This window comes from Mercurialis annua, linkage group LG1-X (genome assembly GCF_937616625.2).
Source record: "Mercurialis annua linkage group LG1-X, ddMerAnnu1.2, whole genome shotgun sequence".
Taxonomy (NCBI): Eukaryota; Viridiplantae; Streptophyta; class Magnoliopsida; order Malpighiales; family Euphorbiaceae; genus Mercurialis; species Mercurialis annua.
Window position 1 is genome coordinate 69,357,020 of NC_065570.1, and position 17,183 is coordinate 69,374,202.

The 17,183-nt window shown below is 30.7% G+C and overlaps 2 protein-coding genes across 3 annotated transcripts; both read left to right on the forward strand.

Annotated features, from left to right (window-relative positions):
* Nucleotides 1-8,406: 8,406 nt before the first annotated feature.
* Nucleotides 8,407-12,057, forward strand: LOC126658705 (uncharacterized). Of its 2 annotated transcripts, none has more exons than XM_050352683.2 (9): nt 8,407-8,631; nt 8,717-8,768; nt 8,844-8,917; nt 8,994-9,095; nt 9,230-9,373; nt 10,220-10,271; nt 10,869-10,942; nt 11,597-11,686; nt 11,834-12,057. In XM_050352683.2, the coding sequence occupies exons 1-9, from the start codon at nt 8,504-8,506 to the stop codon at nt 11,844-11,846; spliced, it is 729 nt and encodes a 242-aa protein (XP_050208640.1). In that variant the 5' UTR covers nt 8,407-8,503; the 3' UTR covers nt 11,847-12,057. The 2 variants fall into 2 exon arrangements, with proteins under 2 accessions (XP_050208640.1, XP_050208639.1); XM_050352682.2 differs by having other exon boundaries at nt 8,409-8,631; nt 11,829-12,057.
* A 918-nt stretch (nt 12,058-12,975) lies between these two features.
* On the forward strand, nt 12,976-15,080 carry LOC126658731 (ubiquitin-NEDD8-like protein RUB2). Its single transcript, XM_050352684.2, has 3 exons — nt 12,976-13,211; nt 13,427-13,686; nt 14,820-15,080. The coding sequence occupies exons 1-3, from the start codon at nt 13,119-13,121 to the stop codon at nt 14,932-14,934; spliced, it is 468 nt and encodes a 155-aa protein (XP_050208641.1). The 5' UTR covers nt 12,976-13,118; the 3' UTR covers nt 14,935-15,080.
* The last annotated feature ends 2,103 nt before the right edge of the window (nt 15,081-17,183 follow it).

Sequence of the window (17,183 nt, forward strand, 5' to 3'; positions counted from 1 at the left end):
TGATCATAATAGATTTTATTTTTAATAATTCTCAATGGTTATATGTTTATTATCGATGATGAATTTTGATTCTTAATAATTTTAAAATATAATTGCAATGAAATTAAAATTTGTAAAATAGTAGTTCTATTAAATATTTTTATTTATTAATATGATTTATTACATATTATATTTATGATGTTATAATATTTTTAAAAATTACATATTATATGATATATAACATAATTATTTGCATAAAAGTTAAACTAAGTAAAAGGAAAAACTTCTCAAACTAGATATACTGGTTTGTTATCTATTTAATATTAAAAAATTATCAAACTAATATAATTAGTTGGAAGCATATTACTAAATTAATCAAATCAAACCATATACACCTCTATCGATCATCATATGGCAAGAACCGGTTTTATATATAAGGCCAATTCCTATCTCGACATTGAACTAGATAAGGTCGGTCTTGCGTTTCAACTCCAAACTCTCCCTTATTAAATGTCTTTTTTGACCCCTTTAAACTAATCATATCTAACTATTATTTTAATTTTATCAGATTGCCAAAAGAAAATAGTGAAATGTAATATTTTATAATTTATATAATACAAGAAATCAAATTTTAATCCCACATGCTTTCATTTGGTTGATAATTTAAATATAGGAATTATCAATAAAATATAGTTTAAATAGTACAAGCGTTGGACAACAAACTATTAACTCGTGGGCTCAAATCTTCCCACAAACGTTTTTCCTTTCCAATTATATAAAAAAAAATATAGAAATTCATGTAAAATAATTCTTAGACAAGGAATTGAAAATTTCAATTCATACTCTGAATCTGGATTGAAGGTAAATTTTGTTATTTTAATTAAAGATTTTTTTTTTCAAATACCCTTTGAATCTAGGAATTTTTACGTGTAATAGATATCTAATGTAATATAATAATTACTAGATTAATTAGAAGACTACAGATTTAAGTCTATAAATGCTTTCAGAAATTATGCTAGCTTGGATCATGAGAAACCAGAAAAAGATATATTTTTCCACTTAAAACATCTCAAAAAATCATGCTCTTAACAATTAAAATCGACTGCTCATACTTAATCTATAATTATGTAAAAGAAATACATAAATATAGCAATTTTAATTTAAACCACTCCATACATAAAAATCTATTGTATTAAACGTCATCTTAATAAGTAAAATTTATTATAAACTTACATTACTTGACTATTAATTCAACTCATAGAAGCAGTATCTATTGGATCTGGTTGCTGGGACGTCAAGTGAAGGTCAAGCACAACGACATCGTCGCGAATAACACAATCGGAAACATGATCCCCGTCGTTGTAGATCGTAAAACCGCTTTGGATGGTCATTTGAGTAGCTCGAGCTGGAATTCGCTTTTCGGTTAGCCTCCTCTCAGCCCTGATTTTCAAATCTCGGATGGTTCGGTACGTAAAACATTTGGTTCGAATCACATCAATTAGCCTACCATCTTGCTTTACGTTGAGAATAACTAGCAGTATTGTTCTCGACCTGCGATTGTATGAGCTATCAATATAACGTAGTGGCATTATCTTGGTCTTGTCTTCTATATTTTGGAAGGAAAATATTATGTTTTATGATCTTCTCTTTACATGTATATATATTAGTTTTAGTTAGAAAATCGAAACTATACAATATGGTATTTAAAAATTAATATAAAAGAAAAAACATTCAATATTTTTGTTACTCGTTTAAGTTTTTTTTTTTTATTTAAATTAATTACATATAAAATCACTATTTTTACACTAAATTACAATTCTATCACAACCTTTAAAAATTGTCAATTCTATTCATCATCTTTTAACTTTTTGCATTTACATCGCCATTCAAAATCACCTTCTTTATTTTTTTTTACAATTATATTAATTACTTGTGACATCGAACTTGTGTACCATATCATCTTTCGGTCACCATATTAGCTACAAATCGTTGGTTTTTCAGATAATGGTATAAATAAAAAAAATGAAAAAAGTGTTGAATGAAACTGACAATTTTAAAAATTATAATATAATTACAATTTAATGCACAAATGGTAATTTTATATGTAATTTTTTAAAGTTCTTTCTACTTTACTTTTACTTATTCCGTTTCCACTACAATTTTCCCCACGTCCTTTTGTGGTGTTCAATTTTTGAGGGCACCAAATTTTTGTGTTATTTTATTTTAATAATAAAATTTAATTTGTTTATATTCTAGTACCAAATTTCAAAATTACTAGCAACAAAAATATTCTTATTGATTTCTGGCCAAATCGAGTCTTTGTGGCAGCTAGATTTTGTCATGCTATGGAACAACTTTTGGGTACTTTTTAAAAATTAATGTTTTATTTAAATTATATATTAAATATGAAAGACATATTTGAATAATTTTCGAAATGAAGAATTAATTTAAAAAATAGGTATAATTGAAATTAAAAATTAAAAATCAGAGTAAAATTGACGACTTTAAAAATTTAAGATATAAAGAAAAAGTCAGTATAAAATAATTTTGAATAATTATAGCTATATTATTTTATTGTGTAATTCAGACAGTCCATTGCACCTTTAATAAATTAGAAAAGAAGAGCATATAATCTTTTAAATAAATAATAGAATAAAATTTTATTGAAAAGGGCACACTTGTAGGCTCATTTTCTTTCCATTTATCCTTATTCTTTACTTTTTTTATACTTTAATAAAGTTGCACATTCTTTTCTTTACTCCACCACCTCACCAAATATAGTGATAAGATTCGAATTGGAGTTCATCCCGTTGTTATCCTCCAACTTACTTTCTTCATAATCCTTCCAAAACAATACCCACAAGGGATGCGATTCTAATTGCACTATGTATGAAAGCCCAAAGCATAGCCTCATTTCATATCATGTCCGGGGTTGAGTAAAAATCTAATTCAATTGTTAATTCGAAGTAGATCAATTTAAAATTTACTTCGATAATATTAAAATAATTAAATAACTTGGTTTGATTGGAACGAGTAGAAAATTTAGTTTCAATTCATAATTGATTTTTTTTACGGATAAAAATACGATTTAGCAATGATTTAAGAATATGTTAGAAAGGTTGGAACTTGGAAGACAAGAATTTAGAGTGGTTTGATGATAACTCTCACCTACATTCACTTCTTCAAATGAGGTTTCACATGTACTAAACAATTTAAATTTAATTCTTTTAATCTCAGATCAAAAGAGATTTACAAGGCTAATATGAAAATTTAACTAGAGTTTCAAAGGATTCATTTAAAACCGGCTAATCCTTTGAAAATCCCCTCACCTTTCAACCCCCTTTCGTTTGCACCCTCACCTTTCAAAATCCCCAATTTTACCCTAATTACCACCTTTCACTTTCAATTGCACCCTCGAAATATTAAATTGACCTTTTTTCAATCAAAAAATTTCATATCATTATTTTTTATTTTTACTCATTTTCTAAATAGTACTAATTGTTAAACTTTCAACAATAAAAGCATTTTCTCTAAAAAATATTTCAAAAATTACTAAATTTCACGTTCACTTTTATTTAATTTTACCGTTTTAATTCCATAAAATTAATTAAATTAGATACTATTTATAATATTTGTTGAAATATAAAATATTAATTTGAACTTTTTGCAGTAAAAATAGGTCAATTTAATATTTAAGGGTGTAATTAAAAGTGAAAGGTGGAAATTAAGGTAAAATTGAGAATTTTGAAAATTGAGGGTGCAAATAAAATGAAATGAAATTGAAAGGTGAGGGATTTTTCAGGGGATTAGCCTTTAAAACCAACCAACAACAAAATATTTAGGAAATTTCACGCAAAGAGGACTTTTTTGGTAAAAGTGTTTATACTAAGTTGTTGCAACTCATTTATAATGTAAAACATGAACTATTTATAGCCCACAAAACAATAATTTTTGTTCTTCAATTTCAAAGACTGAGCTTTTGAGGAACAAAGTCAGCATTCTTCTTAAAAAGATTAGCAAACGAGATTATCCGATAGCTAATAATCACCGATGATTCTCGATTTTTGTCCTAACCTTCCGTAAACTCCATATACTTTTAAAAGCTTCACTAAATTCCCCAACTTTTGTGGCGGCGCTATTCACGGTCCTTATAGACGAAACTACCCTTTTGGTTTTGGCGGCTGTCCTTTTTTTTGAAAAAAAACAAATAGTGGTGCCACATGTTAATTGACACGTCATTTAATGTCAAAATAAAATTGAAACACCCAAAATACCCCCTAAAAAATTAAACCAAATCAAATTAACTTTATCAAACCCAACCCACGGTCAATTTATTTACAACCGCTTGCCAACCCGAACAACTCACCGCACCCACCACCGACCCATCGGAATCTGTTCTTGGAGAACAGATGCACATCTGTTCTCCAAGAACAAATGTGCAGAAGACGAGCAGCAGCTTGTCTTCTCAAAAACGGAGAAGACGAGCAGCAGCTCGTCTTCTCGTCTTCTCAACCGGAGAAGACGAGCAGCAGCTCGTCTTCCCCCCTGAGAAGACGTGAGAAGACGACGAGCTTGGTCGTTTTCTCACCTGAGAAGATGACCGCAAGCGGGTTCGGTTGTGGCGGTTCGGTTTCGATAATTCAGTTGTTTGAATGGGTTGATTTTTTTTGATTTTTTATTTTTGTTTTAATTAAATTTTAATAGTTGTAAGGGTGTTTTGGGTTTTCAATTTTTTTTAGATATTTTGCCACATGTCAGATGACACGTGGCACCTTTTTTTATAGAATTGTAGCCGCCAAAAAAGACGGCGTTTAGGGGTATTTTCGTCCATAAGGACTGTGAATGAGCGCCGCCATAAAAGTTGGGGGGTTTAAGGAAGCTTTTGAAAGTATAGGGGGTTTACGGAAGTTTAGGGCAAAGGTCGAGGACCGTCAGTGATTATTAGCCTTACACCATCGAACTGTAAATTTGCGCCCGCAAGTTTCCGATTGAAAACAAAGTCTCAATGGCTGAAGTAGACATGGCAGTATTCGACTTGGGTTGTAGTAAATGTATGTTAGCGTGTTTTTTAACTCTTTTGAAAAATTAAAGTTGGCATTCGTGAAGAATTCCGCGAAGCTCCAACAGTCATAATATACACTGAATAATCTGGAATTCGCACTCGGAAACTAATGACTTTGCAGCCGTGAAAGATCTTATGGAATAATTTGTCACAGTTCAACTTTAGCTCCACGCTAAGGTCCCAAGAGCTTTGCCCTCATGAGCTTCAAGAGATTGCGACAACTCTATTGTCCGTAATCACGAACAAGGCTCTTGCTTCGCACGAACTGCTTCGTATGGTGAATTTAAATTCTCGCATTCATAAAATTCACCAACGGTTAGTGAAATTTGGACTTTGCACCCGCATACATTTTCTATAACTTTTGATGTAAGTTAATTTATATGAATCCTAAGATTTTTGAATAAAATGATAATCACAAATAGACAATATAAAAGATACCTCCTTACATGAAGATTGTGAGTGTGAAATTGTAGAATAACTATTACAATGAAAGGTTTCGGTTTTACTTTTGTCTATATATTTTTTATACGAAATTTATAGGTTCCGACCTGCTCTCCAAATTTATCTATTTGTTGTTCTAAGTGGCTCTCCAAGTTTTTCTATTAGCAATTTTGTTGTCATGATTTGCATATGTGTTGTATCAATAAAAATTTACAATAATTTAAAAATCAGCATAAATTAAAAGTTTATTAAGTATCATAATTAATATCACTAAAATATATCCTTCTCTACAAGTTTATGCTATGAACATGCCCTTCAAATTTATTATTTGTTGTTCTAAGTTCTAACCGGCTCTCCAAGCTATTATGATAATTAATTGTATTGAAAAAAAAATTACTAATATTATTATTTGAAAAAAGGGTAAATGTGTCCTTTGAAATTATAAAACAATGTCACTTAATTCAGTTTTTACTTTTTTTTAACAATTAACCCTTAAACTCTTCGATTTTAAGTCTGATTACCCATAACTGTATTTTAAAAACGCGTGTACAAACTGGAAGTAAGGGATGGGAGAAATAAATTAGAGAACCCCCTAATTGTTGCGATAAAATTATCCTGAACCTAATTTTTGCAATGAAAATTTTAATTATGGGGCAATTTGACCTAAAATTGAAGAGTTTAAACGTTAATTGTTAACAAAACAAAAACTGAATTAAGTGATCATGTGTCATAAATTTAGGGGCCGCGTTAACCCTTCGTTCCTTATTATGTAAACTGTTATTTATGTATTGCTTACAATGTAATTTAGTATTTACATAATTGTATTTATGTTACAAATTAAATTCAAATTTAATTTTAATTTAGTCAGTTACGAAGCAAGGTGCGAACTTTTCATAAATTATAATAAAAATAAAGATAAATAAATTATTAAAATTCAATTAGGCTCGCGAGCTTATCGAGTCGAGTATTTTGATGTTTAAATTTAATTTGGTAATTAACTCGAGTAGATCGAATTCAAACTCAACTCTTTACTGATCGAGTTAATTTTGAATATTTATCGGATCAATTTCAAATAGTTCCAATTTACAAGTTGACCCGACTTGTTTAAATTCTTAAATACGCTCCTCTAGTTCAAGTTGTGAAATAAAGAATATTCTATTTTTGTATGAATATCTAAATATTTTTATATATAAATGATATATTTGAAATTTTTTATGTACGAATGATATGAATAAATATTCATACAAAAGTAAGGGTAAATTTAAATATTTTTATATGTCAAAGGAAATACTTGAACTATAAACCAAACATAAAAAGTATATCTAAATTACTTCAAATTTAAAACATCAAGTCAAATTGGACATAAAATAAAAATTAATTGATTTTTAATGGATTTGATGGGAAAACGTCACGTCAAATTGCATATAAGTAAAAAATTAATATTTCAGGATATAATAGAAACGATAAAATGCAAAATAGGATAAAATTAACAAGTTTTTAACGTTAGGGTATCGAAAAGGGACTATAAGATCGGATTTTTTTAAGACATTAAGCCGTTTTTCATTAATTTAATTTTGGCTTAATCACCAGAAAAACCCCCACCTTTTAGCCCCTTTTCAAATGCATTCTGACGTTGCAATTTTATCAATTGCAGCCTAATTGGCACCTTTGGTTTTCAATTCCACCCTCAAGTACTAAATTGATCTCTTCTCTATTTGAAATAAGTTAAAATAAGTCATCCATTTTTAACTTTTTGTGTGAAAAGAGTTCAAACGGGTACTTTATAAGGGGTTTTATGAATTTTTCTCGAGTGAAAAAGAGTCCAATTTGATTTTGAGGGTGGAATTGAAATCCAAAGGTGCGAATTAAGGTGCAAATGACAAAATTGCAACGTTAGGGTGCAACTGAAAAAGGGCTAAAAGGTGGGGGTATTTTTGGTGATTAAGCCTTTAATTTTATATCCCGATTACTAATTTAAATATTATAAAATAAAATAAAATTGTATCACCATTTCGTATTATTTGTTAACGTTAATGTCATAAAAATTCACCAGCTTTACACGTTTTTTCAATTTAATCGCGCCTTTTAAAGATTATCATATTTGAACACCAACTTTTATTTTTTTCAAATTGATACATCAAATCCTAATTTAGTGTAATTTGCTGAAATGGCAGCAGAAACTTAACGCCTCACATATTGAACTTTTGAATTTGTTAAATAATTCGATTTGACCCTTGAACTTGATAAATACGTAAATATTGAACCCTTCTGTGTCCACCTGACACTTGAAACATTCTAAAGGAGTTTGTGTATGGAGGAGTTCAATGCTTACGTATTTATCAAGTTCAGGGGTCAAATCAGATTATTTATCAAATTCAGAAGTTCGATAGGTATGATGTTAAATTTAAGGAGCAAAGGGTCAACGCACCCCTTGAACTTATGACACGGGGTCATACAACTCGGTTTATACTTTTTTGAGCAACTAACCCCAAAAACTTCATTTTTAGTTCAAATAACCTCATAATTCATATTTTTATTATAAAAAATGGATTTAGGATAATTATATTGCAACAATTAGAAAAGTATCTAATTACATTTTTACATCCCTCACCTCCAATTTGTATTTTACGCGTTTTAAAAATACAATTATGGGGTTATTTGACCCAAAAATAAAGAATTTTGGGATTACTTGCTCAAAAAAGTATAAATTGGGTTAGATGACCCCATATCACAAATTTAGGGAGCACGTTGACCCTTTCTTTTAAATTTAAGTGTTAGATGGATAAAAAGGTATAAATTTAAGAGTCAAACTATATATTGAGCCAAAATCTAATTTGTGATTTTAAACGTTCCTGGTAAACCGCGGTGTATTGGTATGACGTGGACTTAGCATCGCCACTAACTGTGCCAGTCTTCTTCTTCTTCTTCTTCTTCTTCTTCCTGTGATGATGACTAATTCTGTTTCAACAACACTATCTTTACATTTCTTTCAAAATCACAAAACCAAATCATAATTAAGAAATGGGTATTCCAGCATTAGCAATTGGCTTAAAAACTCTCTTCTTATCATTATGCTGTGTAATGATCGCCACCCTCGTTTACACCATCTCCGTCGACGGCCTTCCCTTTCGCGGCGACCTACTCACTCCGTAAATTCCGCATTTTCATTCTCTTTCTCTACAAATTTATTAACAGATTAATGGTTTAGTTTTACTAATTGTTGCTTACTTGCAGCTGGATGACTGCTCTTTTAATTGATTTCTATATCAACGTTGTACCTTTAGCTGTTAGTATCATATTACCCTTCTTTTCTTCATTTTTTAGGTGTAATTTTTGTATTAATCTTCAATTAAATTCCTAGGCTTGGACTTACTACAAGGAACAAAATCCTATTATTGCTATTCTTTGGATAATTCTCTTAATCTGCTTTGGCAGGTAACTTATCATTTTCATTTTGTGGGTTTGTATGCGTTGTTGTGTTGTTTAATTGTTTGAATTAATTGTGCTTCAGTGTAACTACTTGTGCCTACATTTTCATTCAATTACTCAAGTTATCACCTCAAGAATCTGCAAATGATCCCATGTATCATCTTCTACTTCGCCACGAAAATAAGTATGTGACTCACTTATTGTTTGCTGTTATTAAAATTTACCATGAATTGATTAATTTTAAAAGGTATTGAATGCAATTATATGGCGTCAGTTAAAAAATTATCCATGAATTGATAAATTTTCTGCTTTTATTAGGGGCGGTTTGCTACAAAAGAAGAATAGCTCACCTGTTGTGGCTGTGAGAATTGGTTTCAGCCTTTTGGGTTGTTTGATGTTGGGAACATTGATCTATACTATTTTAACTGATGGTTCTCCTTTTCGCAAAGAACTTTATACTCCGTAAGTTTGGTGGATTGTTTTCTTACTCTTGTCATATTGCATGTTGTTCGAGTTAATCTAATCAACTGTCATTTATAATTAAGAATAGTTCAATCAAAAATACAGTTCTTCGTGGTTCTTAAGATAGTTGGATGATACGTTGATCTATCACATACTGGTATCTATTGACATCCTGATAAAAAGTTGATGACATATATGGTTACTCTAGTGAAAGGACGATGTCTATTCGGTTGCCAACTAGAACGACCTGACTGCCTGAGCCATGGTCTTCTAGTATTTAATGTTAAAAAATCACTTGTTGCCAAGTGATGTTTAAGAAAAGGACCAACTGATTTTGGCATAATATCTATTTTGATTGCCTTAACTATGATTAAGTCAGAAATCAAATGTGGCTAAGAATATCTTTGAGTATATTTATGGAAATGTTACTAGTAGAATGCAATGTTTAAGGGATAGATTGTATTTCTGCGGTCTTCTAGCTTTATTTTCCGCATCGTTGCTCTTAAATAAACCTGTAGCTTGGTTTATGTGTTTGATTTTACAACCTCTAAAATACATACCTCTGGCATCTTGAGAGAACAGTCACATTGCATGTGTTTGCTTTGAACCAGAGAAAACAGAAATTGCTGGATGGAAAGGGGCGAAGTCAAAAACTAATCTAAAGTTTTGTTCTTTTCTTTTTCCTCTTAAATGGAGTCCAATGGGTTAGAGTAGATAAGTGGAATGATTTTGCTAGTTATAAACAACCTAGGATCATAAGATATAAAATCATGCATTCACTGCTGTTGAAGTTTTACATGCCTCATGTGAATCAGAGAATGTAATATGTTGCAAAAATGTTTTCAGGTGGATAGTTGCTACACTGATTGACTTCTACATCAATGTTACGGCTCTTTCGGTATGTCTAATCTTCTTTCTCTTTATAGCTCCACCATCAGTCGAATTAGTTTACTAGTATCCTTTCTAACTTTTGAGAAGCATGGAGAGTCGATACAGAATCACTTTACAAGAAAACTCAAAACAGCCACATCTATGCAGGACGTGAAATGATGTACTATATTGTACTTGCAACGATAATACATTGCAACTTTTGTTGCAGAATCATTGCCTAAAAACAACAGAAGTAAACATTGAATTTTTTATTAGCTAACCTTTTTAATTTTCATTCCATTTTTTAACTTCCTTTGAGGCGCAAATAATAATTTGATCTCTTAATTGGTCATGCTTATAGTTACTGTTGATTGCAACGGCTGATACTACTTGTATCAGACTGCAAACCAAAGTCTGTCAAATTTTCTTTGAGTGCTACACTACTCCTGTCAAAGCTGCCTGGGAAATGGTTTTCACGGTGCACAGAGTTATAGGGAGATACTGTTATGTTAAAAAAATATTAGAAGTTTAATTGAAGATGTAGTTGTCTTTTTTAAGTTTTGGAACTTATAAGGTTATATTTTGTGCTTTACGCTTAATCAATTATGTTTGCATATGAATTTAGGTTTGGATTTTATACAAGGAATCAAATTGGATTATTGGATTCTTGTGGATAACTTTATTGATATGTTTTGGCAGGTAATACAGTCATTTTAATTATTGATATTTCATTTTCAACTGCTGAAAAATAATACACGTCATTAATGTTGAAGTGGGAAATCCCACATTGTTTGTGTGTGTGAATGGACTTGTGTTTATATGCTAGTTCGGCACCTCCACTTGATACCAATTGGTTTTAAGATGGAATCTAACAATTAAGAGGGTAGTTTGTTATGGTATGTCTCAATCCACCAGCGACTAGAATTTTCTTACAAACATTGGCAGGCAAGTAAAGTTTTGTTCAAAAGCTATGGTTCATGGAAGTTTGTTGAGAGTGTTGCATTTTTCGTTTCCGAAAACATTTTTTAAACTCCAAAATTTTATATTTATAACATATTCATATAAAATTTATATCGTTTTGCCATTTTTATTTTCGTACAACATAGTTCAAAGGTGGTGAAATTTTTTTGTATGCCATCTTTGCTGTCTGTTAATGGAATTCCATAGCACGGCTGATGTTTGTAAAAAATACCACATGATATAGAAAAGTTGGTGGAAATGAATTACGTGTGACAGTTAACGTGTGCATTTAGTCTTCTGCATAACATTTTTGCTCTCTGAAGCTCATCAATATTTGTGTTTCATTACATTGAATTGCTACCACGACTGATATTTTCATATGGTACTTTGCAGCATCAGTACTAGTGCATACATTGTTGCACAACTGTTGCAGCTTACATCTCAAGATCCACTCTACCTAGTTTTATTGAATAAGAACAACAGGTGAGATAAATTATTTCTTCTTGTGTGATAGTCTGCACTAGCTTTTAGCGATTCAGTATCAAATGGAACGCGAAACTGCATTTTTTTGCGTCTTTGTTACTTATTGGTGCTTCTGTACGAGCTGAAGAATTTTATGTAATAGGGCAGAAAACAGGTATGAGAGGACTTAGTTGGGAGATAGCATGACAGGAACTTCTGGAAAAGAAGATTTAGGCCAAGATTTTGTGTATGTATAACAGTTTTATCTTGTAAGCTTCTCTGTTTATACATTTATAGTAGCAAATTGTTTAGCTTCTTGATTCTCGTTAGTTAAACATTGCTTAACAGATTATCTCTAGTTTTCACATTTTATTGAATTCTGTTTGTGTAAATAGTGCCAAATATATAAGTTTGTTCTAGAAGTGTGATTATCTCCTTTTCCCTCTTTTTAGTGGGCGGCTGGCAATTCGTGTTACTATATTATATGTATTGGTGGAGAAATTTTTAAATAGACTCAGTTCACCACGTCATCCTTCGACTAAGCTATCACATAATGACATGTCATTAAAATGATGGCAATCTTATAAATTTATTTATTACTTATTTACATATTTGAATAGTAATATTATAAGATTGCCATCATTTTAGTGACGTGTCATTATGTAATAGGTTGAGTTGACGGATGACGTGGTGGACTGAGTCTTCCTAAGAATTTGTCATGCATGATGTATCCATTTTTTTTTAAGAAGTGTAAGTCGTTTAATTATTCATAAAATGATACTCTTATTTAAAGAGTTGAGATGATATAAATTGTTTGACCCATCAATTATGATTTATGCATATATCATAATATATTAGATTTATGAAATAATAATAATAATAATAATAATAATAATTGGGGGTATAATTCAATTAATAAGGTCGCTGGCCTTTCTTTAGCTTTGAACTCTCAATTGCAAACCCAGTGAAAGTTGACTTGCTAAACAAAATAAATCAACAAAGGTTTTTTTTTTCAAAAATATTATTTTGCACCTTGGCACAAAATATCAATTTGGAGTTGAAAGATAAACGAGCTAAAATGTTCATTCTGAAGGTGTTTTTGTCTAAAACACCTAATTTAGAAGTATTTTTTGTTCAAAACTCCCAAATTTTATCCTTATTTGATATTTTAAGGCAAATCTAAGAGGCAAAATGAATTTTTATTAAAAAAAAATAAATGAACGTAAAAAATTGTCCAAAACAAAATTAAAAGAAGAATAGTTTTGGTGGGTCCTGAATGATAGATTTACCATTGTCCGTGGCTAAATCCCCAATTCCAAAAGTAGACCACAATTCCTCATCAAATTGGAATCTTTTTGCCCTTTCAATTCAATCTCTCTCTTTCAAAAACCATCTTCTTTATAAACCAATCAGAAACCAAAAGAAACACCATAAACATTAAAGAAGCTAAAAGATGCAGATCTTTGTTAAAACCCTTACTGGTAAGACCATTACTCTCGAGGTCGAGAGTAGTGACACCATTGACAACGTTAAAGCCAAGATTCAGGTGCCCTTTTCCTCAATTTATCCATTCCTTTTAAATTTCTCTTCTGGGTATGCTTGTTTTAATATAAAGTTTAGATTTTTACATCTGTTTTATGGGTTTATATCTGTTATCTCTTATGGGTCTGAGTAATTCTGTTGTTTTAATATATGGGTTTCTGTTCTGTTGTTAAATTGATGAACTTAATCATAGTTAGTTGTGATATTTTTAATTGGCAGGATAAAGAAGGGATTCCTCCTGATCAGCAAAGATTGATTTTTGCTGGTAAACAATTGGAAGATGGGAGAACTTTAGCTGATTATAATATTCAAAAGGAGTCAACACTTCACCTTGTTTTGAGGCTTAGAGGTGGTACTATGATCAAAGTCAAAACTCTTACAGGCAAAGAAATCGAAATCGATATTGAACCTAACGATACTATTGATCGTATTAAGGAACGCGTTGAGGAAAAAGAAGGAATTCCTCCTGTGCAGCAAAGGTATCAAAATAATCTATCTTTACTTTGGTACAGTTTTGATTATACTTAAATTTGTGCAAAAGAATTAGTGTGCTTGCATGTATGCATATGGTTTGACTTTTTTTGTGATGTGAACTTAAATTCTTTAGGGATAGTGTTTATTGGATGGGACTAACTGAATAATTGATAGTTCACTATGCATGCTATTGTTCTATTTGTTTGCGTCTACTATGGAATCAATGTATATTAAGGATTCTAGATATATAAACAATAGCTATATGCATTGTTGGGATGTGCAGTATTCTGAGTATAACAAATAAACTGACTGAACCAAACCAAAATTTTAGTTTGGTTCGAATTTGGTTAAATTGGTTCTCTTCGATCTTTGTAATTTTTTAGAAATTTGAGATATTTTTGTAATTTTCTATAGTGCGGATGTTATTGAGATTATGCTATTGGATCTAAAGATAGTTTGAATTTGATTGAGATTATGCAATTTCAGTTTTTAAACTTAATTATTAATGTTAATGAAATTTGGTTATTCGTTTAACTGAATAACTGACCGGACCAAACGCAACATTTTGGTTTGGTTACAACTTGGTTATGTTACTGTGTATATATTCTGATTACGGTATGACTAAGGAAAATTAGAGTAATTTGGTTTCGGTTAATTCGGTTTGATTCGGTGACTGAAACAACCAATGAGACACCCCTAATTGTTAGTCACTGATGGAGGTGAATCTATGCAATTCGCTCCTTTTTCTGATTTAATGTACAATACCGATTCAATTATTTTTCTATATTGGAATCAAATTTGTTGTTATACAGAATCATGATATTTTTTTGATTGCTGCGGATTGGGTCACTACAAAGGTTGCAATGCAACCCTTTCATAACAGTTCTACCTACTTTCTTTGTTTCGCAATGTAATATACTTTTTTAATGCTATGTTGCACGAAAATCTATCGAGTTTTATGTTTTTGAGTTTTATTTCCATTTCCGGAAACACTTCTGAAACTCTAAAACTTTATATTTAAAATTTACTTCTGCAAGAAAATATCATTTTGTTGTTTTTCATTGTAGTGTTTTCAGTTTCAGCAATTCCATGCAATATAGCTCATTCATGAATCTCAATTGTGTTACTCTTGTTACAGGCTTATTTATGCTGGTAAGCAGCTTGCAGACGACAAGACAGCTCGTGACTACAATATTGAAGGCGGCTCTGTGCTTCATCTTGTACTTGCTTTGAGGGGTGGCAACAGTATTTAGATTGTGCTTGTACGCTATAATCCCTGGAGCTACGGAGCTTTGGTTGCAGAGAAAGTTCAATGTTATATTCCGAAAATTATGAGATTATGAAAATGAACTTATTGCTGATCAACTTTTCTATTTATAAATTTGCATTTGCCATTAAAGCTTAGACTATCTCCTGCTGCCAATTTTATCTGCTGGGATATATTACTCATGTTATGAATCCCATTTATTTACTTGAGAGTTGAGACATCTTAGCAAAAATATTTTAGCAATTTCCATGTTCTGGTCACTAAGGTGCGGTTCAGGGCGGTTCCAAGAGATCTTGGAACCGTCGATTCCTAAACCTTGGCCACATCTGCCCCTTAAGGAAGTGCACCTTTGAATCTTTTGAAAGATCTTTACTTGCCCTTGGAAGATCTTCTAGTGAAGGAAAAAGGCTATTTATAGTATTATCATTTATGTATTCTCTCTTTCTTAGTCCGACCCTTTCATGTATCCCGCTCCGATTTCCAAGCAACGAGAGTAGGAGGAATTTATCTTATTAATGGTGTTATATAGATTCTACGTTTTACTACCATTCTCTTAATATTTTTCTTTTCTGCAAAATAAGAAAAGGAGACCGGAAGTCCGGTAATACTTTAATGAATGCCCTTGTGGTGAACAAAAGGTGATGGATTGTGAAAATCTATCTTTATTTTCCGTATTTGGGGTTATCTTACTTGGATAAAGGTGTCTAGCACTGGAATAAAAATTACTCGCTATTTAGATAAAATGTACTCCCTCCGTCCCGTTTAAGAAGTCCCATATTCTATTTTGGGATGTCCCATTTAAAAAGTCTCATTACTATTTTTAGGATGTTATTCTATTGAATATCCTATTTTACCTATATTTTAGTTATCTTAGAGGAGCTCTATGAAAAAATCCACTATCATTAATAAGGGCAAAACATGAAAAAACATGAAAAGACAAGAATAATTAATGTTTTCTTAATCTGTGTGCAAAGTCAAATGGGACTTCTAAAGTGGGACGGAGGGAGTACCTATTATTGGAATAAAAATGTCAAATCGGCTAAATACTAGTACTATTATAGGTCATTCTTAATGCAAGTACTCTTAGGATTTTACCTTTATAGCAATTAACGCAAGTAAAAGGTGCTGCTCAGGAATTTGTAGTAAAAGGTACCAGTCCTTTTAAACAAGAAAGTTCAATTTGCAACGAAAAGAAAACCCTATTGTTCAAGAATAGAACCTTGTAAAAGTATACTTTTCAGTTATTTTGTAACTAGGGATTGTCAAAAATCAAATCAAATCAAAAAATTGATTAGGTTCAATTTTATGTCATAAAAAGTTAATTTTAAGTTCGGTTTGCTTTTGATTCTAAAAATAGTTAAGTTTAAGTGCAAATCGAGCAAAAATAACTGAATGAAACTGAAAAAAATCAAACGAATGAACTAGTGAGGCTTCAAAAGATAATAACTCCTTCAAATTTCAATTCCGTTTAATTTTGAAGAAAATAAAATTTGTATTTGGGTTGATTCGATTCGAACCAGCCGCACATCCTATTTGTAGTTGTACACATATCAAAAGTCAGTGCTCAGCTCACATACCAACTTTAGTTTGCTTTGATTTCAACCACTGAAACCAATAGGGAAAGAGCTCACTCACATCCGTTGGTGGACATTTTATTGTGGCATCTTATCACCTTGCCACTCCTATCCTATTTACTTTATTTTTGCACAAATTCAATAGATTAACATTTTAAATTTGAGTTTAAGCTGTAAAAATAATATAATATTAATGATAATAATATAAATTAAGCCTAGTGCCTTAACAAAAACTCCAACTTTTAAACTTCTTTTCAATCGTATCCTAACGTTAAAAACTTGTCAATTTTACTCTATTTTGCATTTTTTTCGTTTCAAATATATTCTAATTTTTTAATTTTTGACAATTTTTTTACTTAAAAGATGAAATCATTCAATTAACTAAGGGAGTGTTTGATAACCCAACTTATTACTTAAATTAATGTATTAAGCACTTAATTGTTTTAAGAACTCAAAAAAGTTCAACTTAAAGATAAAAGATTCATTCTCATTTAAAAAATTAAAATAAGTCTTTTATTTTCAAAAACTAACTAAAAACCATAATTAAATTAAAATTAATTTAACTATATCTAAATAAATTTCAAACATATACAATAAATATATACTCCCTCCGTCCCACTTTAGAAGTCTCATTTGACTTTACACACAGATTAAGAAAATA